The sequence below is a fragment of the Peromyscus eremicus genome, chromosome 5 (genome assembly GCF_949786415.1).
Source record: "Peromyscus eremicus chromosome 5, PerEre_H2_v1, whole genome shotgun sequence".
NCBI lineage: Eukaryota > Metazoa > Chordata > Mammalia > Rodentia > Cricetidae > Peromyscus > Peromyscus eremicus.
The window spans coordinates 20,720,782-20,743,883 of record NC_081420.1 but is presented as its reverse complement, the minus strand read 5'-3'; the positions used below and the strand labels follow the sequence as shown (position 1 = coordinate 20,743,883).

The 23,102-nt window shown below is 45.6% G+C and overlaps 1 protein-coding gene across 2 annotated transcripts in view; it reads left to right on the top strand.

The window, feature by feature from the left end:
• Positions 1–23,102, top strand: part of Phactr1 (phosphatase and actin regulator 1) — a 285,223-nt gene that overhangs the window by 42,156 nt on the left and 219,965 nt on the right. The window contains exon 1 of one of the 2 annotated variants that reach the window (XM_059263120.1): positions 6,593–6,830. The exons of the other annotated variant lie outside the window; for it this stretch is intronic. Within the exon in view, the coding sequence (XP_059119103.1) occupies positions 6,599–6,830 (232 nt within the window). The 5' untranslated portion in view covers positions 6,593–6,598. Of the gene's footprint in view, positions 1–6,592; positions 6,831–23,102 lie in introns of those variants that run through there. 2 annotated transcript variants of the gene reach the window in all.

Sequence of the window (23,102 nt, the reverse complement as noted above, 5' to 3'; positions counted from 1 at the left end):
CTAGTTTCTGGTCCTCACGCCTTATATACCTTTCTGCTTTCTACCACCACTCCCTGGGATTAAAGGCTCGCTTTCTGGGATTAAAGGCATGAGTCACCATGCTTGGCTGTATCCTTGAACACGTGGATTTCTGCCTCTGCAATGCTAGGATTAAAGGCGTGTGCTACCACTGCCTATCCTCATGTTTAATATTGTGGCTGTTCTGTCTCTGACCCCAGATAAGTTTATTAGGGTGCACAATATTTTGGGGAACACAATCCCACCACAGGAATGTCTTCCTCCACTGCTCTTCACCTTACTTTTCTCAGCTGGGTCTCTTTACTGAGGCTGAAACTTGCTATCCTAGCTGGAGTGCTATCCAGCAAGCCCCTAGGACCCTCCTGTGTCCACCCATCCTACAGAGTCCCTTTGCTGGCCTTACAGGCTGGTGCCACCATTACAGCTGTCACATGGGTGTTGGAGACCTGAACTCAGGTTCTCATGCCTGTGTAATAAGCACTTGGCACACTGAGTCATCTCTCCAGCCAGAGTCCTCCCCTTGCCACTGCACCCGGTGCTCCCCATGCTGCCTACTCTTAATTCATTTAATAGCGCTCTCAGTTATCACCTCAACTGCTCTGGTATTAGAGTATCTGTGTTCAAGTAGCCCTTATTATACTCAGCAATGGTCCTGATGTACATGAATGAGGATGTAGGTCATTTAGGTGTGCCAAAGAGAAGCTGTAAAATGCTTCCTTTAAATGAAAAGCAAAGGGTCTCTACTTGATAAGGACAGAAAAAAAATCACATGTTGAGGTTGGTAGGGAAAATAGTGTACACAGCACAGAGGATGCTAGAAGTTCTGAACCACTCTACTAATTGGGAAAAGGTCTGGAAGCTGTGTACCCTCTAAGCCCAATCTACTTCAATTTCATTATGTGCCTCCACCCTACAACCTGCCACAACAAACAAAGCATCCACCAAGTAACACACACACACACACACACACACACACACACACACACACACAAACACTCCACCACCACCACTACAAAACAATAACAATAGCAATAGTGCGGTGCTCACCTGTGTTTGTGAACAATTTGGAATTTTTCCTTGACTTTAACCTTTTCAGTGTATACTGTACATTTAGACCACATCTTAAAACAACAACAAAAAACATAGGCCAGATCTGAATTTATTGAGTATACTAGTTGTCCTGGGCTGATATGACGATGGCCACAAAGCTGTGGCTTAAAATAACAGGATTTCATCACATCACAATTCTGGAGACCAGAAGTCCGGGTTGAAGATGAGCCATGATCCCTGAAAATCTTGGAAGATCTCGTCTTCATCTTTTTCCAACTCTCATGTCAGCTAGCGTGCTTCCCCATCTTGGATCCATCTTTTCCCATCTTTGTCTGACTCCATGATGTGCCTTTTAAAGAAAAGATTTATTGTTATTTTTTAATTAAGAGTATATACGTACAGCTGTGTGGGCATATGTACATCTGAGTGCAGGTGCCCACAAAAGCCAGAAGGGGGTGTTGGATCCTCTGGATCTGGAGTTACTGGAGGTTGTAAGCCATCTGATGTGCTGGGAACCAGACTTGAATTCTCTATGAATGCAGCCCCTACCCTTTACCCCTGAGCCATCTCTCCAGCACTTCCTGTGTGTCTTTTATAAGAATACTTGCTCTTGGGCCCACCAACATAATTTAGGATGACCACTTTATCTCAAGGTCTTTGGTTAGATCAGAAAAGATCCATTAAGATCCACGTCCATATGTTTCCAACACAGACAGTTTACAGGGGTGGGCGCCGTTCAACTCACTGGGGCTAGGAAAGCGAAAGGGGGTACAGACAGAGGGGGAACAGAATGGACAGTAGGAGTTCAAGGCAGACAATGACAGAGAAAGAGAGGATTGTCAAACCCTTCTTTTTGCATCATGGATGTGTGGTGAATTTATTTTTTCAAAGTGCACCCCTCTGAGTGGTTCTATCTCCACCTGGTATTGGCCTTAATATGTTGTATTTCTACTTTGTCTTTTTATAAGAGGCGAGGAACTTTTTAAGCCTTATGGCTTGTATGTGAAATGCTTAGTTTCTAGCTGCTAGTAATGTTTAGGGGAGGGCTACAGAACCTTCTGGATGAACAGAGAGCCTAGCTGACAGACTTGCATACTGCTGCAGGGCCCACCTTGCAGATTATAGGTGGCCCTTGTCTCTGATCTAGGATCTGTTTGTAGTCCACTACCTGAGAAGTTACAGTAGTATATTCCCTTCTCAACAGACTGGGCCACCATCATGCCTTTCACACCAATGTACTGACATCTTCCCAAGCATGAGTGAAAACAAATCCCCCTCCCTTCATGTGGGAGCCCGTTCTCGGGTTCCTCGTGGCTTTACTCAGCAGGTCTACATAGAGAGGATGATTGGACCACGGGCCTGAGTGCAGGTGTCTGAGATGGTCTGCACTTGGCTGTGCTGGGGGGGGGGAGGTATTTTGCTCCACCCCTTGGCATTCCTATAAATACCTTAGGGCAGAGACAGAGCCCGTTGGAATAGGTTCCAGGCCCTCTCGAGGTTATCCTGTATTTTCTATCTGTTTATCTCCATATTTTAAATCCTTCTATATAATATTTCCTGCTGCTTGCACTCAAGAAAACTCTGGGGAACTGTGGGGTTGGTGGGTAAACGCCCCACACCTTCAGGAGCCACTGCCAGGAATTCTGCCACAGCATCAAGAAAAGTAACTAATACAGACATGTCCCCAAAAGCTCTTCCCTGAACTCTGTCCAGTCCCTCTTCCTAAACCACTGGTTTGGAATGGATGCTCCCAGCTTCTCACATTTAGATTGGGAACATGTCAAAGACCTGCTGTCTTCATGTCACATAACTGTGCACTCATCTAGAAAGCCCAGTGTTCGGTCCCTACCTTGCTGGCTGATGGCTGCCTGTCCTTCCTCACCTCCAGGCCCCAGCCCACAGCTTCCTTCCCCCTACAAGCTTGCATTCTCCCCACAGTGCCTCTGACACCACCACTACCACTCTCCTCCCCTAATTGCTGTGTATCAGCCTTCATGGACACCTCTCCGTGGAAGAGCTCCACCTTGTTCATGCAAATCTCTGCAGAGTTCCTCTGCACACGGTCCTGGCTCGGATAATTGAGCGCATTGTTCTCCATGGCTATTCCTGATTACAGAGCTGACGTTTCCATCAGTGCTTTGCTGTTCTTGTTGCTGTCTGTCCTTTCACCAAGTGCCTGTCCTTCCTCACTAAACTTTAAGGTCTGTGACACCAGAAGTCTTACCTTCTTGCTTTTGAGCTAAGATACGCATTCTTCCCATAGACAATCCATGGTCTTATCAGGCTGATTCCTGCAGGTGCTTGGCAGGCTTTACTGTGCATCCAGGTCACTTCTAGATCTTGTTAAAATGCAGATTTGGAGGCAGAGCTTGGGTTCGGCAGTTGTAATAACTGCCCTGAGTCGGTAGGTCTTTGGGATTGCATTTTGAGTAGCAGAGTCTCTGGACACCAAACCAATTTAAGAATGAGTTCTTCAAGTCAAGTGTAGGATGGGATGGGAAAAGGTTGTTATCCAAATAAGTGACAGCGAGACTGATTGCCAGGGTTCTTTCCTATTTAGATTGTCTGGGTTAAAAAAAAAAAAAATCTCAAGAAAGTCACCTAGGCCTGGTGTGCAGGAGTCCTCCTGTTCTGAGTGATAGAACGTGTAGGGCTGTCTTCCCTTCAGCATATCCCCTCTTGCTTTTAAAGGTGAAGGAAAACCCCACTGCATGTGTTCATAGAACATTTTAGGATGGCCGTTTTCGTGATGGAAGGGAGGGGATAACTACCAACAGCAACAATTGAGTTAAACCAGAACAGGCTAATCATTAAGCATGAGTTGTCCGTGGGTGGAGACAAGCACAGGCTGTGTAAAAGGCATCACTTGGCATCAGGAGCTATCAGCAAGGATGTTTTAACAACAGACATCAGAAGCAGGCTTCACCAAGGAGGTACACAGCGCACAGAACAAGGTCAAGAGCGAACACAGGGAACACTTTCCCATCAGCCCCGCTACTTACTGAAACAAAGTGGCACTAGAAGCCGCCAGATACAAGCACTAGCACTGTGTTGTATTCTGGTCCCCCTTGCCCACCTTCTGTTGTAGCAATAGGAGATGGCACTTCTGTCCTTCAGCCTCAGGTGCAAGACTTCAGACATTGTCTAGGAACATCACATGAGGCTAGAAACGTTCTATCAGCCTCCTTGTTGAATATGTCAGCTGCTGGCCACATGTGGCCACTATCCTCTAAAGTGTGGCTAGCACAACTGGGAAACTGGGTTTTAACTTCATTGCATTTTAATTTATTACAATATAAATAGCTTCATGTCACAAGCCGGTACCATTGGGCACCACCAGTTAGAGGATGCCAACTCAAGGAGGGCATTTAGGAAGAGGGACCACCAAACAAGCAACAGTCCAAGACAAGCCACAGGCCTCTTGCACAATTCTCTTGAATAAGGAGCCCCCGCCTCAGGCCACATCATTTGCTATGCAAGCTTTCCCCAGCAGCTGTGTCCAAGTTTGCTCTGCTGCAATCACGATGATACTTGGCCAATTAAGATGAGGACACACAGCCTTGGGTCAGGCATAGTGTTCAGGGACTAAATAACAGATTGCTTCGAGTCCAGTTGTTTTAATAAGGCCGGATGGGGGTTTACGCAGGGCTTCTTATTCTGACCTGTGGGGCAGAATGAAGTTGGAAAGGCTGGCAATGTTCAAAACACAATTCAGCAAGGATGTAATGTGCTCTGAACACTGTTTCTCTCTTCTCGGCAGAGCTAAGAGGAGACAGGATGAAGGCAAGGCCCAAGGGTTAGAAAATATGTTTGCCTATGACACAATGAGATTCATCCTTTTGGGCATCTAAACAATACTACAAATGTATCTTTGTCATCACCCAGATACAGGGTATAATTAGCTGAGGACTCAGTGACATCATCTGACAGGAGCAGATACAGTGACATTTACCTATGGCTGGTCTGACTGATGATCCAGGTGAGAAGGGAGATGTTATCAAAGCCCTTGATGAGCACTTGTAGAAAGGGAGACCTAAGAGACCACCTCCCCAACACCTGCCCTCCCCCATCCCTTACATCTCCTCCAGAGGATGGCAGCTAGATACTGACTCAACAGTAATAAAAATGAGCCTAACTGTCCTGGTTTGGACAGCAGATAAGAAGTGGGACAAATGATAAGATGGTGTAATTAGTGTGCCTAGAAACATCACAAAATGTTTAGCTTCTCTCCTGCACGGACTCTTACCCAGGGAAGAACCCTTCATAGAGGAGAGACAGCAGTGGCCTGTCTTTTGTGTAGGTTAATTTTTTGTTGTTTTTTTTTCTTTTGGAAATTAGCATCCAGAAAGTTCTTGGTAACACTGAAAGTGACTGTACATTCTTTGACTGACACTCTTTTGGTAGGCTCAAACAAAGGGGAAAGACGGCAAGGTTGGGACGCAGAGGGACTAGGACATGATAGAAAGAACACGGGCTTGGAATCGGACATGCCTGGCTGTAAACACCTGTTTCTGTTAATGCTTCATCAATATTACCCAGAGAGCTTGTTAAATGCTACAGATTCCCGGGGCTCTACAATGACCTACTAAACCAAAATCTCCTGGCCTCAAAGTCTTTTTTTTAAAAAATAAGCATTCAATATGATTGCAAAGTGTAGCTTCTCAAAGCCTAGATTCCCTGAAAGGTGATTTAGGACCAGTCTCGGGATGTCCTGTGAATGAGTGAGTGGATTTGAAACATCTTTTAAAAGTCACTCAGAATAATCAAGACTCAATAAACACGGCTGTGAATTTGCCTTCTTTCGGATACTGTTCTCTGGAAGTCTCTATAGTGTCACTTGCTTTGCTAAGCCCTTAATCACAGAGCAATGGCAGCTGAAGAGCAGTCAAATCAGTCAAATGAGCCAGTATCCCTAAGTTGCCTGTTGTTTGAGAATGAATGGAAAACGGGTTTTCCCCTATGACTGCAACTGAGAACCCTGGAGGAAAGTCCCCTTCATCTCGGGGACTTCCACTGGAAGCAAAAACATCAAGGATGCTGTAACAGGTTGTCTGGTCTTGGGATGTGCTTGGACCCACCCGAGAATATAATTTGTCCTGGCCTCGATTCCACCCTAGGGCTGGGACAGCCGCCTCCTGTAGTAGTACATCTTGCTTGCGTTTGGCAGCGGGAGGCTTGGAAGGGGGTGGCCGTGGCATCCTGCCCTGAGTTTCCAGAGTGAAGGTGGCCACAAACCCCGCTGGCTGGGAGCTGCGGGTATTGCGATTCACCGAGGGGTGGGGCTGCCCCGGGAGAGCCAGAGCTTCGCTAGTGGAAGAGCCGGTTCAGCACTCCGCAGCCCTTCCCCCGGGGTCTCGGGATTCGCTCAGGCTCGGCGAGGTCAAGACCTCCAGCGCGCCATCCTGCCCCGCCCCGCCCCGCCCCGCCGTGTCGCTGGTGTAGCGTGGGGGTATGCGGGCGCGGCCGGGGGACGCGAGTGGCAGCGCGCGGGGCGGCGATCAGCGACCGGCCCCGGACGCCCGGGGAGCGGATGGCGGAGCCCACGCGCGCCGCGAAGCCGCGCTGCAGGCAGGGCGTCGTGCCAGGCGCGGGCGCCGCCGTGAAGCCCAAAAAGAAAGCTTTTTATTTGCTGAGCATGAAGCCCCCGAAGGACCCCGCCCCCAACAACAATAACAACGTGTCGTTTGTGATCCACTGTCAACTGGGCAAGGAGATCAAGCACATTTGCAGCAACTGCAGCCGGGGGGAGGACGGCCGCGACGGTGAGTGCCGGGCGCGTCGGGGAGGTGGCGGGAAGGCGGCTCTGCCAGTCTACGGTCCCTGGTGCGGCCGAAGTCTGCCACCTGGACAACTGTGGGCACCTCCGTTTAGCCGCCCCCACCCCCGCTCCCGGACCCCCACTTTGCAGAGTGTCACCCCGAGTCAGTGGGCTTTCAGCGGCGCCCCCCCCCCAAAAAAAAGCAACTGTGGGGATTTGACTTAAGAAGGTGGGGTCTTGGGGGATCTGTCCACAGCAGCACCAAAAGCTTTTTAAAAAGATGTTACGCCTGCTCCCCCATCCCCCTACCCTCCACTGAATGTTCACCCCATCTCTACCGGCTCCTTAACTGTGGGATGTGCCGGGTTACATTACTGATATGGGCTTCCTTAAGGTGGGTTCCCTTGAAAGAGGTCATTGGTCTTGACCCCTGTGGGACCCACCCAGCTCACTGAGAATTTGTGGAGTTGTATGGAATGGTGGTGTCCCTTTAGAGTACAACATGGCTGTGATATTTATTTATTTATTTATTTATTTATTTATTTATTTGTGAGTGCCGCTGCTGCTGATCCCTCTTGGAAGGATGCCTAGTGTCCGGTGTGGGGGAGGTGCAGGCAGTGGCCCTGGGCAGAAAGAGCCAAGGACCAGAGACAGTTGGCCCTGGAGCGGGCAGAAGCCTCTGCCAATGTGAATGCCTCTGTGGTGGTGCCTTCCTAAGAGCCTCTAGGCGCTTCCCCAGCAGCTCACTGAGCAGACACTCAGGAGGACCGCTGAAGGTCGCCCGGAAAAGTTTTAAGCAGCAAATTTGACAGAGGGAGACTGAGCTGAGGGCCAGCCCTGAGCTCACTGCCTAGCTCCGGTACACCTGCTTGAGCGGGCAGCTTTCCTGTGTTCCCTTCGGAAGAAGAGATATTACTTAGAGTCCCTCCGGTTCTCTGCTGGCCTCTGAAGTGCTGGGTAATGAAGTGACTGCGGATGGCCTAATGTCTTTTCAAAATTAGAGTCCTGCTAGCTTAATTATAGTTTTCTTTGATTAAAATGTGAGAGAGGCTGTGTGGTGTGGAGCAAGGCAGCCAAGAGCAAACTGGGACAGTACTGGAGGTGGGAGAGAGAGCTAAACTCTTCCTGTTGGGTTTAGAGGAAGAGAATGGTTTCTGAGAAGCACACGTTGACATGCATTTGTTTCTTATGCTGACTGTGAACTGGAGACACCACGGTGAATGCCTACAAGCGATTAACTAGACCCCAAACTAGACCTTTCCCATGTAGTATAATGGAGACTGTGCTGCAGACCAAGCTACTTATTAAATGCCAGTCGCTCTGTGGACTGAATGGTATCCCAAATGGGCTGCTTCCCCATTCGTGGGAGTTTGTTTAAATTAGTGTCTCTGTGCACTGCTATAATAAGGAAAGGCGTGTTTCTACACTCAAGGATGCATGCTCATATATGCAATTAGGAGCTCCATCACTGGTAACATGTGTTGTGTGCTGTTCAAGGCAGGCATGTATTTTAACCTGCAGCCTCTTTCCTTTTAAGACACACACATTTTTCTCCATAGCTTCAAACTTCAGAATGACCTCAGAAGCGTATACACAAGAATGTTCTCCTGTCACTTAACAAGTATTTAATTGAAGGAGATCTGTAGGTGAGAGGGGCCAAGGGCGCAGTACCTAATTTTTTGCCTAATTCTGTACCACTGATCAGTCCTACTAAACGTGTGGTACCCTAGTTTATTAAGGGAAATAGAATGTAGTCCAGGTGGATTCATTCTTTTTATGTAAGGCAGGGACATCAGAAATTTTTATTTAATTCATTCTGTGTGTGTGTGTGTGTGTGTGTGTGTGTGTGTGTGTGTGTGTGTGTGTGCTTGGGCACGTGCGTGCACATGCGTGTGTGTTTGGTGTGCTGTGTCATGTCACCCATATGGAGGTCAGAGAATAATTTCTGGGTGTTAGTTCTGTCCTTCCACCTTATGGGGCTCAGGGATCAAACCCGGGTCTTCAGGCTCTGTGCCAAATGTTTTTACCTGCTCAGCATTTCACCTGAGCAACAACTATTTTAAAGAAAATGTATTCCCTGGGTTTTAAGGGTACAGACTTCTCCCAGTGCACCTGTTTGGTAAGGTTCAATGGGGAAAATCCTTCCTTCCTTCTCCTGCTCTTCCTTTACGGTGCTGAGGATGGAACCCGAGGCCTTAGCCAGGCTAGGCAAGCACTCTCTTACTGAGCCACATTCCCAGCTGGAGAAAGATACTGTGTGTAATAGGTCTCACCTGTATAGCATCTCCCTCCCTAAGTGTGTCTAGGTCCTTATCCAACCTTAAAGAGGCCACGTAGCTGCATCCCTAGAAAACTGTGACCTGTTTAATAAGTCTTCCCCTAAAATGACAATCATCTTAAACAAAGCATATTTTAATAATTTTTCCATCTAAAGATCTATAACCAAATGTCTTTAGCTGATATCTATATAATACATTTTAAAAGAAAAATATTCTTGGCTAGTTGAAGAGTACATAAAGTTACATTTTAGCCATGATCTTTTAAAAATCACATTTATTTATGTGTGTGTGTGTGTGTGTGTGTGTGTGTGTGTGTATGTGTACGTGTACACCTGCACAAGCCATCATACATGCGTGGAGGTCAGAGGACAGCTTGTAGGAGTTAGTCCTCTCTTCCAAAATGTGAGTCCTGGGGATTTTGAACTCAGGCCATCGGGTCTGTGGTGCCCTCACTTGCCAAGCCACTCGCTGGCCAGAGCAGTTATCTTTCCATTTAATTTATTTTTAATGTTCTTAATATTCATGCATCAGCATTAAAGATGGTTTTGCTGACTTTAAGTCAATCTCTTTAATACTGACAATAAACTGTAGACTAAACCTACCACTCACTCATGGCCAGATTTTGTTTCTGCCCATCTTTGCTGTCTGTACAGAAGCTGCTTTCAGATAAGGGAGTGGATTGATGTAACACTTCTTCAGCAAGAAAGGCCGTAGAGTTCCAAAGGACAAAGGCAGACAGCGTTTTCTCAGGACACTGGCATGTTGATTTTTAAATGGCTTTTCTTTCTCCTCCTCCACAGGATGCAGAGATTTTGGGATTGTGGTGTGTGTGTTCATAGCTGTGTGTGTGTGTCGTGTACATTTGCTGTCTCTATAAAGCTAAGCTTATTGGAGTCACAAGTGAGGAGAACCCACAGAAGTTTCTGGTACTTTTTAAAAAATTCTCCTTTACCTATTTGTTAGACAGGCTGGCTGGTAGAAAAAGAGGGAAGAATTATACATTTCTAAATAAAGTAGAAATTGTGTACATTGTAAAGCTATAAGAAATTATTACATTTTCACTAAAATTTGATATTGGAAGTCAATAGGAAAATACTATTTCACTTATAAATGATTGAAAAGCAAGTTTACAGGGAAATCCAAAACAGAAGCAAAGTATTTCTGTATATAATTTCCTGAACATTTCATATTCTTATTTTAATTCCTTTCGAGTCTTGTCATGGAGAATTATTTTTAGAAAGCAGTCTTACTGGTGATTACTAAGATGTGGGTGTGGATGTGGCTCAGTGGTAGAGCATGTGTTGAGTGTGTGTGTGAGGCTGTGGGTTCTAATCCCAACACCACACACAAGCAAACCCTTTCCTGTGAAGATGTCATTTCATTAGAAAGGAAACATTTTAACAGTTTTGAGAAATACTTGGGAGGCTCAGTCTTGTTTTTGTAGTGAGTTTTAAAAGTAATAAAATAGCCTTTGGAAAATGAGGCATTGTTGGTGATTAATCAGTATGTCAGCCTGTCTTGTTGCACTTAGCAGTGATTCCTGCCTTCAGACACTCGTATGCTAGTTCAGTAATCCACTTACTTGCTGGATAGACCTCCAGGTTTCATTTTAAGTGATAGAAATGTTAATGATGTTTCTTAGTCAAAGCCTAAATGATGTTTTTAGTTGTTATTGGTTTTGAGACAGGGTCTCACTGAATATTCCTATGCACGTGAATCCTCCTGCCTCAGCCTCCCAAGTGCTAGGATGAGAGGTGTGGACCGCTATGCCTAACTCTCCCATGTGAGTGTTGAAGGGAGAATTGCCCTGGATCTTCCTTACCATGAACTGTGGACTCCCAGCAGGACAGCCCTTCAAGGGAGCATGCCCTGGGAGTTTCTATGGACCACACTCTTGCTTTTCACGGAGAAGGTCAAGGACATGCCGAGTAGCCAGTCCTTCAAGGTCAAGCCATGACTTGATGCCCAGGCTGCTAGCAGAAGTGTTCAGGAAGAAAGATGCAGCATCTAGTATTGGTCCACAGCTGAACACTGGAACTTTTTTGCTGGCAAATAAAGCTTCCTCCACTTGCTAGCCGGGTAGGATATCACAGTATTATTTACTGCATGGGATTGCGAGGATTAAATGAGATAATTGGTACAAAGCACTTAGCATGGTTCCTGGCAAGAGAACATGCTTGAGAAATATTAGCTGTGATTACTATCATTTGTCTGGTTACCGCCAAGTTCAGTTTTGCCTTGGATTTTGCCTTCTGCTGTACTATACTGCATTGCCTCTTCTGTAATTACATTTCTTGGCTTGTGTCCAAGATGAAAACACTCATTCTCCATAACTCATGGTTAAAACATATATTTTCATATCCTAAGTAAAAGAATGCTACGTGTGTACCTAAATTTATAATGGCGAAGTCCTTCTATGGCCAACTCGGTAGTCAAGGTAGGTGAATTGAGATCCAGTTACTTGTCAGGGTCAGGGGACATAGGGAAGAGAGTGGAAACGGACACAGGGCTGAGGGTGAAGTTTGGGGATAGAGCACTTGCCTAAAATGTGGGATGATATCCTGAGTTTGAACTCAAGCATGCAGAGAGGGTGGGAGAGGCCAGCAAGAAAAGCAAAGTGGACTTAGCAGGAAGGAGTGTGCAGAGCCAGGCAATTCTAATGAAGGTGGACCTTCAAATTCTGTTCAGGAGGCAAGTCCTCAAACAGCAGAGATTTGCTTGGCTCTCCTACATCGTTTGTAAGTTCAGTAGCTTGTTCGTGCCGGGCCCTGCCCTGTTAAGGGTAGATACCAAGAGGAACATCAACCAGCTACTTATTACCTTCGAAAAACTGGGGCTTTAGTGACAGCGAGAAAGTAACTGTCATACATCTTGAGGACACTGGTAACTGTGTGAGGAGGGCAGGAAAGCTTCCCCAAGGAGGGGACATTTGGACTAGGAGAAAGGTAAAGCTTTTCCAGGCTAATAGAGGAAGCATCTCAGTAGGAAAAAATGGAGGATTGGAACCATGAAAGAGCACTGCATGTCCAGAAAAGAAAGTTTGCAGGAAATGTGTGGAATAGGGCAGAGAATGACCTGACGACGGGAGTCTATGAACACAGTGGCCAGTCTTTTCTAACCAGTTACTTGTGACGCACTGGGAAGATGGAAGCCAAAAGTACAGGGACTGCCAGGGAGATGACGGTAGATACTTAAATCCACTGAAGTTTGAAGTGTCTAAGAGGGAAAGCTGTGGGTTTGGGGAGCAGAAAGGGTGGTAAGTCTCACTCAGAGCAAAAGATGTCACAAAAGGCCTAAGGAAGTTTTTAAAGGAGTTCAGATTTCACCTACTAAGCAGCATAGGCTTTTAAGCACAAATGACCTCACCAAGTTACCTTTGAAAACAATCTTATGAAAAACTATACAGTATATAAAAGGAGACAGACAGGATGCACATCACCATGAATTTATCGTCCAGACTCCTCACTCCCAAATGACTCTGAGGTGCATTTAAGTGGGATTTTACTATTGTGTTGCTAGTAATACCTGGGAAGAACCAGGCCAGGGAGAGAACTCAGTCGCCATGGCCATTCATAGCTCAGGAAAGAGTGCCCCTTGACCTTGAGCAGTCAATGTCAAAGGATGGAGATCCTGCAGTTCTGTTCTGAACTCAAAATGTGTTTTGTTATACTTTCAACACCAGCAATGCAAAACCATTACCTAATTTTATTTTTAGCATAGTATTCTTTCTTCATTTCTTTCTTTTATTTTATGTAATCACTTATTTGTTTGTTGTTGTACTGAGGGTTGAGCTCAGGGCCTTGCTCACAGTAGATGAGTGCCCATTCACCAACTGTACCCTGCAAACCTTTTTGATTATTTCGAAACGGGAACTGACTCTATGGCCCAAGGAGGTTTCAAACTTGCCATCCTCCTGTCTCTGCCCTCTGAGTAGCTGGGATTATAGTCCTGTACCACTAGGCCTGACTTTAGCATAACATTCCATTCATGTATACTTCTAATAAATTCCTCCATTTAAGTATCTGTCTGATACTTGACATGTCTGCTCCCATTCATTTTGTTTAGATTAGGTGTCTAAATATTTGTGAAACTTGTAGCTTCAAGGAGAATCCTACATGTAAAGAGGATGAATCCAAAAGATTAGTAGCTAGAATATGTGCATGACACTTCACAAGGTAAACAGAAGAGTCTCTACATGTTTTCTAGCCTCAAATGCTTCTTTCTGTGGTTTAATGACCAACAAAGATGGAAAGAATTTCTTGGACTTGATTGGACATTTGAGGGCTTCAAGAAGTATCTAAGGTTTGAGAGCAGGATATAGCTCTGGGTAAGCATTTGCCTGGCGTGTGTGAGACTCTGGGTTCAATTCCCTATCACTGAAAAAGAAAACAGTATCAAACTGCCCATCTGAAGGGAGGGGCACCTTGACAGGTTGGGATCTTCCATTGGCTGTGTTTAATACACTATTTCCGGCTGGCAGTTGTGATAAAAGCAAGGACATGAATGGGGTCCAGCTGCAGGCTAGCTAACCAGGGTTAGGGAAAGAAGTGACCTTCCCTTCAACCCTCATGTTGTTGGGAAGCAAAGGAGAGCCCAGAGAGGAAAGGGCTTCAGGTAAGAACCTGGATCGAAGCAAGGATCTGGGTGTTAAGTTGGAAAAAGAAGAAATGAACTGTGGCAATTTCAGCCCAGCGTAGAAATCATCTAGCATGTTAGCAGTCACCATATGAGGATGGATCTGGTGGGGTTTCCTTAGCATTGTGCTGTTTCTATACCTAAGGCCAGAGGGAGGGTGGAACATGGCCTTTGGTTGACTTACCTATCAGGTAAGCTGGTGTGAGGAAAGAGACAGGATGAATTCCTGCCCTGAGAGAACCTGGTAGTCCAGAGAGTGATGCTGCTGTGACAGAGGTAATCTTTGGATGTCAGAGAAGATGGAGACCCTTTCTCCTTCTTGGGGTAGAAAGTCACCTAGGTCTTATGAGGATAGATGGCTCTTGAGGGAGATTGTACTGGATAGATAGAGTCAGGCTGACAAAGGGTCACTTGGGGACAGGGTGAAAAGCAAGTGGAGAGAAAAGTTGGAAGGTCCAAGGTCAAGGGTAGAGCCTTTTTAGCCAAAGTCTGTCCATGACTCCTCTTGGTGTTTTATTTCTAGTGTCTTGAACAGTGCATGGATATTAAGCATGGAACAAAATGTGTTCAATATATGAATATGTGTGTCAATGTATTAATTACCCATCTAGCTGGTAAGTACAAATCATCAAAGTGATTTCAAGGACAATGGCTTGCTGTGCCTGGGGAAATGCATAGGAGTTGGGGTGTGGTGAGATTTGACTGAAAGCCATACATGAAGGGTCTAGACCTCTGTGCTTGGCAGTTTGGATTTGCCTCATGACAGGATGCAAGATTCCCTGGGGGGAATTTTTCTTTAGCAACTTTATTAAGACATAATTCATTTACCATACCTAATTCACTAACTTAAAGCATGTAAGTGGTTTGGGTATATTCACAAAATCTTATATTCATTCCTCATTTATTCTGCATCTGCCTCCCCAACACTCCGATCCCTTTAGCTAATCTGTCTGATCGTCCTGTAACTCCCATCTAAGGCAAACATGAATCTGCTTTTGGTGTTTGTACACTTCCCTACCCTGGACATTTCATATAAATGTAATCCTGTCCTATGTAGTTCCTTATGCCTGGCTTCCTCCACTTCACTTAATGTATTTAAGGCTCAGCCATGCTATAGAGCAGGGATCATGGCTTCTTTTATGTGTTCTAATGTGTGGGTATAGCACGTTTATTCATCCATCCATCAGTTGAGTACATGGGTTGTTTCCATGTGGGCTGTTTTGAACATGCCACTGTGAACATTCTTCAGCAAACTTAGCTGTGGACATAGGTCTTCATTTCTCTGTGTACCTAGGGGTGGCATTGCTGGGTCCTGCAGGAATACATGCATTAATCATACCAATAAAATAGGTTCTTTGGAACACAGTCTGGAATTTATGGCAATTTATGTGTAAAAGTCCAATTTGCCCACCTCCTTCTGACACACATTTGCTGTGACTTAGATTATAGCCACTTTGGAGGCCATTTGAGACACAATGAGAAAGGTTCTGAGGCATGTTGGTCAAGAAAGGGTAAATGGAGACCATTTAAGAAAACTAATAAGTTTAGAGAACCAGACAGAGGCTGACTCTGTGTGTGTGTGTGTGTGTGTGTGTGTGTGTGTGTGTGTGTGTGTGTGTGTGATTTTCTAGTTCATATATCTTATTTCCTCAGAGGCCTTAGAAGAAACTTTTAAGGTTGTAGTTAGCACTTTGAACACTTTAGAGAGGACAGCTCAGACCCCCAGACCTGCTGTAGTGTCTCCATGACAACGGCTAATGCTACCATGGATAGGCTGTCCCTCTGGCCCCAACTCTGGCCTTCTCAGCCATGTTCATGCCTGAGAATCACCCTTCACCAAGCCTCTGAGGGAGGGTATTTAGACAGAGAAGTTCCACTTCTTAAACTGAAGAATTGAGCAGAGAGAAAAATGATTCAGGAAAATTAGGACAAAATCCAGCCTCCCAAAGCAAGCTATCAAGTTGAGCTTATCAGAGGGAGGGGGTGTTTACTTCAAGTGTGGCGGCCCAGGGGACCACTGCTATCCTCCGCCTGCCCTCCAGTCACTTCTGTCCCATTTCTTCCACCTGGAAAATGAAGTTGGCTGAGGTGGCTAAACCCCAGGGGGCTATTTAACTCTGGCCCTGGGGCTCCCCACCTGGGATTATCAGTTGAGAAAGTTTGCCATAACTTGGGGTATTTGAAAACATGAACTCCACCTGTCGGCGACCATCGGTGCATGTTTATTGGCTCACAGATTCACCCACTTGTTACACACTGTGCCAGTGGCTCACAGCTTCACACACTTGTTACACACTGTACCAGTGGCTCACAGCTTCACACACTTGTTACACACTGTGATGGTTCATAAACTACAGCACAGCCCTGAGGAGCCAAAGATGTTCACAGGCCTGTTCTCTACAAAAAGTGTTGGCTAAGCCCTAACTACTGCAAAGTCCCTGTTATTAGAAAATACCATTCATTTCTAAGCAATTCATCACCATAGTTGATCTTTGAAGTGTAAAGGATCTTAACAAGTAACCAGTCCTTTATGTATGTATGTCACTCATGCAAATGACAGTTTCAGTTTTTATTTAATTTGTGAGATAGAATCTAACCATGATACCTAGGCTGCCTTCCAGCTTTTGTCTTAGCTTCTGGAGTAGCTAGGACCACAGGTGTGCACCAGTATGCCTGACTATTAGCACTCTTATTATTTATTTGGTGTGTGTGTGTGTGTGTGTGTGTGTGTGTAACAGAGTTATCACAGTGACTGTCAGAAGTGTCTGGGGCCATAGTTGTGTCTCTGATTCCCGGCTCAAGTCTTGGTCCTTTGAAGAGAGTCCATTAGATGTCCTGGGGAATTCGGAAAAGGTTGACAATGAAAAGCCACCACAGAAGAAAGAGCCTGTCTTCTGAGTTTGGTTTGGGAGTCTCTTGAGCGTTCCCACCTCCACTGTGACCTTTCTGTGGGCCTGGGGCTGGCACTTTCCACCAAGGGACTGCGTTTTCTAACCTCCACCTCGGAGCTGAGCATGCGCGTTGCTTGGCTGTGCTGTTCAGAACAATTGCCTGTGCTATTTTGACCCTTCTAGATGTGCTTGCACCGTAATTATTTTGCAACCCACAAAAGTAATTATAAAATCAAATAATTATCTTCTAAACAAGCTGTAACCTCAGCAATGGGGGTGGGGGATAGTGGGGTTGGAGTTTCCCATCTGTAAGTCTCACTTTTGAGACTGACATTCCACTTCCTGTGTACCCCTCACCTCAGCTGTGTCGTTATTTCAAGGGCAATGATGGTCTTCTACTGAGCCCCAGCACCAGGCTACTCTGGAAGTAACACACTTAGCACAACAGCAATGTTACAGGAACATGAGAAGGGGTGGGGGAGCATGGCTGGATGGAAGAGCTGGAGCTGCAGCCAAGTGATGGAGTGCTTTGCATGCATGAGGTCCCAGGTTCAATCCCTAGTGCTGCCAGAAGGACAGAGAGAGAGAGGGAGAGAGGGGAGAAGGAATTTATAAAATATGTGGGATTCTTCTGGAGATGGAAATTTTAAAAAGAAAATCAAGCATGCAAACAAACCCAAAAAGATAATCTTAATCTACCAGAATCTAATACTAGCTGCTGCTTGGAATTTTTAAGAGGCTTACCGTGGCCAGACCTCTGGATCTGGAGGGTGACCTCAGTACTCACGGAATCTGCTGCACAGTTATCAGCCAGCCTTCTCAGCAAGTGAGGCATGCAGCAGAACATGGCTTTTTTTGAGGGACTTAGACCCGTTGTTGGGAAGTGTTGGTCTGATGGATGCCTGTAAATAGCACTTAATTCACATTAGAAGCTTCGTCATCCTATAGTGAAGCTCCTCAACACTGGAAGGGTGGACTAGAAAGCAACAGGCAGCACCATGGATCTGCCAGGCATTCAAGAACAAGCTCTGACCATTTCGGTGCTCACTGATGGACGAGTCTCCTCAGCAGCCACTGTAAATGAAACCCGCCACCAGGAAGGAGCACCTCATTTCCCAGATAAGGACGTGGTAAATCTTTGTTGGCTGCCCAAAGCCCTCCTGACTTCCCCTCCAGAGTGAGCAGTATGCTACACTTTCCTCGCAGCCTTAGTATGAGTTATTCATGCAGTGTTAAACAGCCTGTGGCCACCACCCAGACTCAAATGAAACACAGAGAAGAAACTCAAATATCTCAAACACCCACAGCTGAAAGAGCCCTTTACAGTGGGAGAAGCAATAAATAACAGGCTCCTGGGCCTCCCCCCCCCCCCACTTGTCCTGGGTCTTTGAGGTTGAACCTGGGCACGGAATCACATTTGTCTTCGTGAGGCTGCAAGAAGTGGCTTGGGATGTCTGGTGAGCACTGAAATGTGAGGCTTGGTTACTTTCACATGTTAGGCTAGAAGACAAGAAGAAAGGAGAGGAGATGTTCAAAATGGACTATCTTAGGCAAGAAATAAAAAGAATGACAAGAAACTTACAGTAGAAGATCTTTTCTCTGGCAGAAGAAAAGTACAAGCGTCTAGAAGACGTTGGCATAAAAGCCAGAGGGAAGGAGCTGGCCCAGCTGGAGCTCAGGTCGGTGGAACCCGCCATGACAGTGGCAGGGTGATGGGCAGCCCTGCAGAATCTCAGAGCCTTTCGTTTCCCACTCTAGCAGTGTTTTCTGTGTCTCTGGAACATCAATAGTTCCTTGTTAGGAGGGACATCCTAGCCCGGTTTTAATTTCATGAAGATGATAAAATATCTAATAGGTCCACTGTGACATGTGTAAGGTTGAACAAATTGAGTTCTAGACAACACAGGGATGTCTGTGTTACATTCCAGGTAAAGTTGGTTTGAGGAAAAACCAACATATCATAAATACATTAACTAAAGATTTACATCACACCATGTATACATGAGTGAAAATACAACATTTTTTTGCACTCAGATTATGTCAAAAATAATGTGTCCTCTTATGCCAACATTAATACTCTCCTCCAATTAGAAAAATGCATGATGTAATATGCATGAAAATGCCAGAATAAAACTTAGCATTCCTTATACAACGTTAAAAATTAATTTTAAAATAGTAGAAGTGGGGGGTTGGTGTTTCAGAAGAAGAGAGGGACCAGTGGGAGAAGAGGGAGGGAAAGGAGAGTAATGGGGGGAGGGGAGAAAACATGATTCATGTATCAACAGGAATATCTAACCTGTGGTCCCTGGGCCTCATACTTCCCAGGATAGCTGTGGATGTGGCCCAGGACATTTGCAGATGACAGTGTCATATCGCCAAATCAAAAGTTTGGGCACACGTTTTACACATTGCACATGTGTAAAAATAGCATAAGCCTATTTAATTAAAAAAAATAATCACCTTCTTTTAAAAGCCACCTGCTTAAAATCAGGTTAGATCAAGAGTCCATTCTGCCTGCTCCCCGCTTGGCATTGATTGCTAAGGGCTCTGGAATTCGCCTTTGGATTTGTAAACAAATATGAAAGACCTAACAGGAGCGGCATACATCCTGTAAGCAGGTGGCGGATGGGCCAGCATTTATTACTGGCCCCTAGCCCCTAATTAGCTGTGAGTTAAGTAGTAAAAATTTACCTGGAAAATACTTAGTCTCAAATCCCAGCAAGGTTCAGCCTGGAGGATTTATCTCACCATCATTTCAGAAAACAGGCAGGGCTTATTTTTCTTGCATAATCCTATGAGTGCAATTCCTGACAGTGTTTACCACAGAGAAGGAATTAACAACCTCAGGGGATGAGGGAGCCAGAGCTAGGCTCCTGCAGCCTCGCCAGACAACACCTGGGCTCCCCCCTCCCTCTCTATTTCTGTTTCCCTTCTTGTAAATTGGGGTGCAGGATAGGAGGACCAGGCTTATTTCCAGAGTCCTGAGAGACTCTAGGAAGCAGGCATCTGGGAATCTTTCACAGACACCAGCACAGGGATTTTGTAGTTTTATATCCATGGAGCTGGCTTGTTCGGTCCAAAAGGAAGACAGAAGTGAACTTGTCTTTTCTCCTGGGGCTCTCCTCTCCATTGCAATGCACAAGGATGGGGGTGCTGAACAGACTGGGTGACTCACAGGGCCTGAAGGAGAAAGCCCCGAGTGACATCCCTGAGCTAGAGGGACAGATGCCACATCATTGCTGCTGATTTTCTGAGCCCTTGTGCCTGGCAGAGCCCTGTTCAGCCTCTGGGAGTCACAGGGCAATGGCCTGCTTCTCAAGAATGGCCTCTGGAGACTGCTGCACACCCTGGCATGGCTCCCTGATGGCCTTTTCTCTGCAGAAAAGTCAAGGGTGTTAGGCTTAGAATCCTCGAGAAAGTGCAGCTTTTCCTCAAAGTTCAGAGTTCTCAGCTTTTTCTGCCATTGTTTGATCCCAGATTGCGCAGAACTTTTACAATGAGCAACTGGGTATGAGACTTAGTGGTAAAAGACACCAAAGATGATTAGGGACTAGTTGGGAACTAATGGGGGGGGGCTATACTGTGTGCCTTCTTTGGGATCTTAGACAAATGCCTCTGTACTTTTGTTGCCTTATGGAAATTTGGGGTCATTATTTGTTGAGATACATTTTTTTCCTCCACAAAAGTTTCAGTTAGTTTTAAAGTTATGGGGGAAGTTATCATTTTCTGCATACTATCTAAATGTAAACAAAATCAATACTGCTTTGTTCAGTTATTAAGGTGGTGACGACAAATTCTTCCATTTGTTTTTCAAATGCTGATGGAAGTAGGGTCTGGGCAAAATCTTGTCCTGTTAATACAGAGGCCAGCAGAAGTACAGCTCTACCTGCCGAGACTTCTGAAGGGGGGATCAGAGAGAGTGTCGCTTCACTGTTTAGTGTCCCCCAAAACTGCTCTGATGACAGTGCAAAGAGAACACATAATTCTGAACTTCAATGGAGACATTTGTGCCGACTTTAAAGAAATGTTTTCCAAAATGTGTCCTCTTGGATACTTGCTTCACAGATGGAAATAGATGTGGAGTTTTCAAGGCCGAACTTGGTAAGGAAAACTGAGCTAGCAACATTGGACAGATGGCCTCCATCCACAGCTCTGGCTCTGCCTGTGAGCTTCATAAGTCTCCTAAGATTATAAGTGTGTGTGCTTCTTTGCCAAGATTTATCTTGTTGTACTCTTCCTTTTATTTATTTGATTGATTGGTTTTTGGTTTTGTGTGGAGTGTGTGTGTGTGTGTGTGTGTGTGTGTGTGTGTGTGTGTGTGTAAAGTGTCTTCCTCTATTTCCCTTCACTTTATTTTTAATTTTTCAGCAATTCTTCTTTTCATACACATGCAGTGTATTTTGATCATATCCACTCTCACCCAACTCCTGTCCTTAACTCCTCCCTGATCCACACCCCTACTCCACAGCCACTCCCACTGAACCCGAAGTTCATCAGTTCAGCTGGCCAATGGGCTCCAGGGGTCCTCCTGCCCCCTCCCACCACAGCCCACCCCCAGCACTGGGACTGCAGGCAGATGCACACCTGGATTCTAACTTCTGAAGATTGAATTCAGGTTCTCACACTTGCATGACAAGCACTTTACTGAAAAAGCCACATCCCAGCCCCAAACTGAGATGCCCCTGTCTCAGCCTGCCCAGTGCTGGGGTTACAGATGTACACACTCCACCTGGAACTTCCTTGTTGTTGTTGATGATGATGATGATGATGATGAGGAGGAGGAGGAGGAGGAGGAGGAGGTGGTGGTGGTGGTGGTGGTGGTATGGTTGAGTTTATCGTTGGTTTTGTTTTCTGTTTTGAGGCAGACTCTCACAGTGTCATGCCCTCATACCCCACCCCCAACACCCTGCTATGCTCAAGTTCGGGCAATCCTATTCCCTTACTCTTGACCCCTGCAGTAGCCTGGACTATAGGCATGCAGCACTGTGCCAAGCACTCTTGTTTGGTTAGTTGGGAGTTTTTGGCAAAATATCACAGGTAATCAGTGCCCTGTAGGAAAGTTAATGTGCTGTGCCAGATTCCTCTCATGGAAGGATGACACAGAGTTGTGGGCTGTCGCTCACTGTAAGAGACAGAGCAACCTAACACTGAGGGTCCTGCATGAATTTTCTTTTCTTGGCAGACGCAGAGCTTAAACTATACCATTGTAACCAAGAAGAAATAGCTGAAGGTATTTATTCAATGACTTCTAGTTAGCCGAGTAGTGGATGCTAATTAAATTGTTGAATTGGTTGTAACTTTGCTCCATTTCTTCTGGGTATGAGAGGCTTCGTCTTTTCCATAGCCGGACTCTATGTTCCATAGCCAGACTATAAATCCTCTGCCAGGCTGGGGATTTTGGCGACCTTGTGACCTCAATGCCTAGAACAGTTTGGATCAGGATATCTCAACTATTTTATTCCAATAAATTCTCCATTTTGGAGGGCAGCATCCCACACATTGTGGGGTGCTTGGCAGCATCCTAGCCTCAAACACATGGATGTCATGAGCATCATCCCCCACGCTGTGACAGACAAAGCTGTCTCCAAATACTGCCTGATGTCCTCTGGATGATACTATTGCCTCAAGGTGAGAACCCCAGACTGGGTGGGTTGTGCCGAGGGAGCTCACCAAAGCAAGGGACCAGAATAGATTTAACTCATAGGGAGGCTTTTTGTGCAAGAGGACTGGTTTAGACAGAGAAAATCAAGAGGAAAGAAATCCTTAGTTGGTGAATACCGTGATATACATGAGGAGAGGGGAGAAGAGTCACTCCCCTGGTGTTTTGGGTTACAGACAACATCTTTTCCTCCCTTCCCTTTGCCAAAGCTCTGCCAATTATAGGAATTATCTGTGACCTTCCTCAGATAGGGGAGAGACACTCTTTGTCTCAATGTGGTAGAAAATGAAATGAGGTTTGGAGGAATTAAACAATATGGCTCAGTTTCTTCAATAGAGGTTATGATTTCCAATTAGACCTTATACTACAAGACAGTATTTAAAGAATGGCATACCATTTAAATTACATACCAATGTGTATGGCCTTAAGGAGATGAACTATTGAAAAGAACAGTTCTTCAGCAGGGAGAGGAGGATGGAAAGGTTGTGTCGGATTCATGATGCTGTGGAGGAACAAAGATTGCTCTGTGTAGGTTGAGTAGTGTGGAGCTGGAGAAGCAAAGGTTAGAGAGACCAAGATGAGTGGATTTTGGCCAAAGGCACTCATGGGAAGATCGGAGGAGAGAGACAAAAGCAATACAAAGTCTTAGGAAGGCCAGGCATGCTGGTTGTCCTGGTAGATTCTTTTTTCCTCCCTTTTTTTTTTTTTTTTTTTGGTCAACCTGACAAAAAGCCACTGTCATCTGGGAAGAGGTAGCTTCAGCTGAGAGACTGTCTCCATTAGATTGGCCCACAGACAAGCCTGTGAAACAT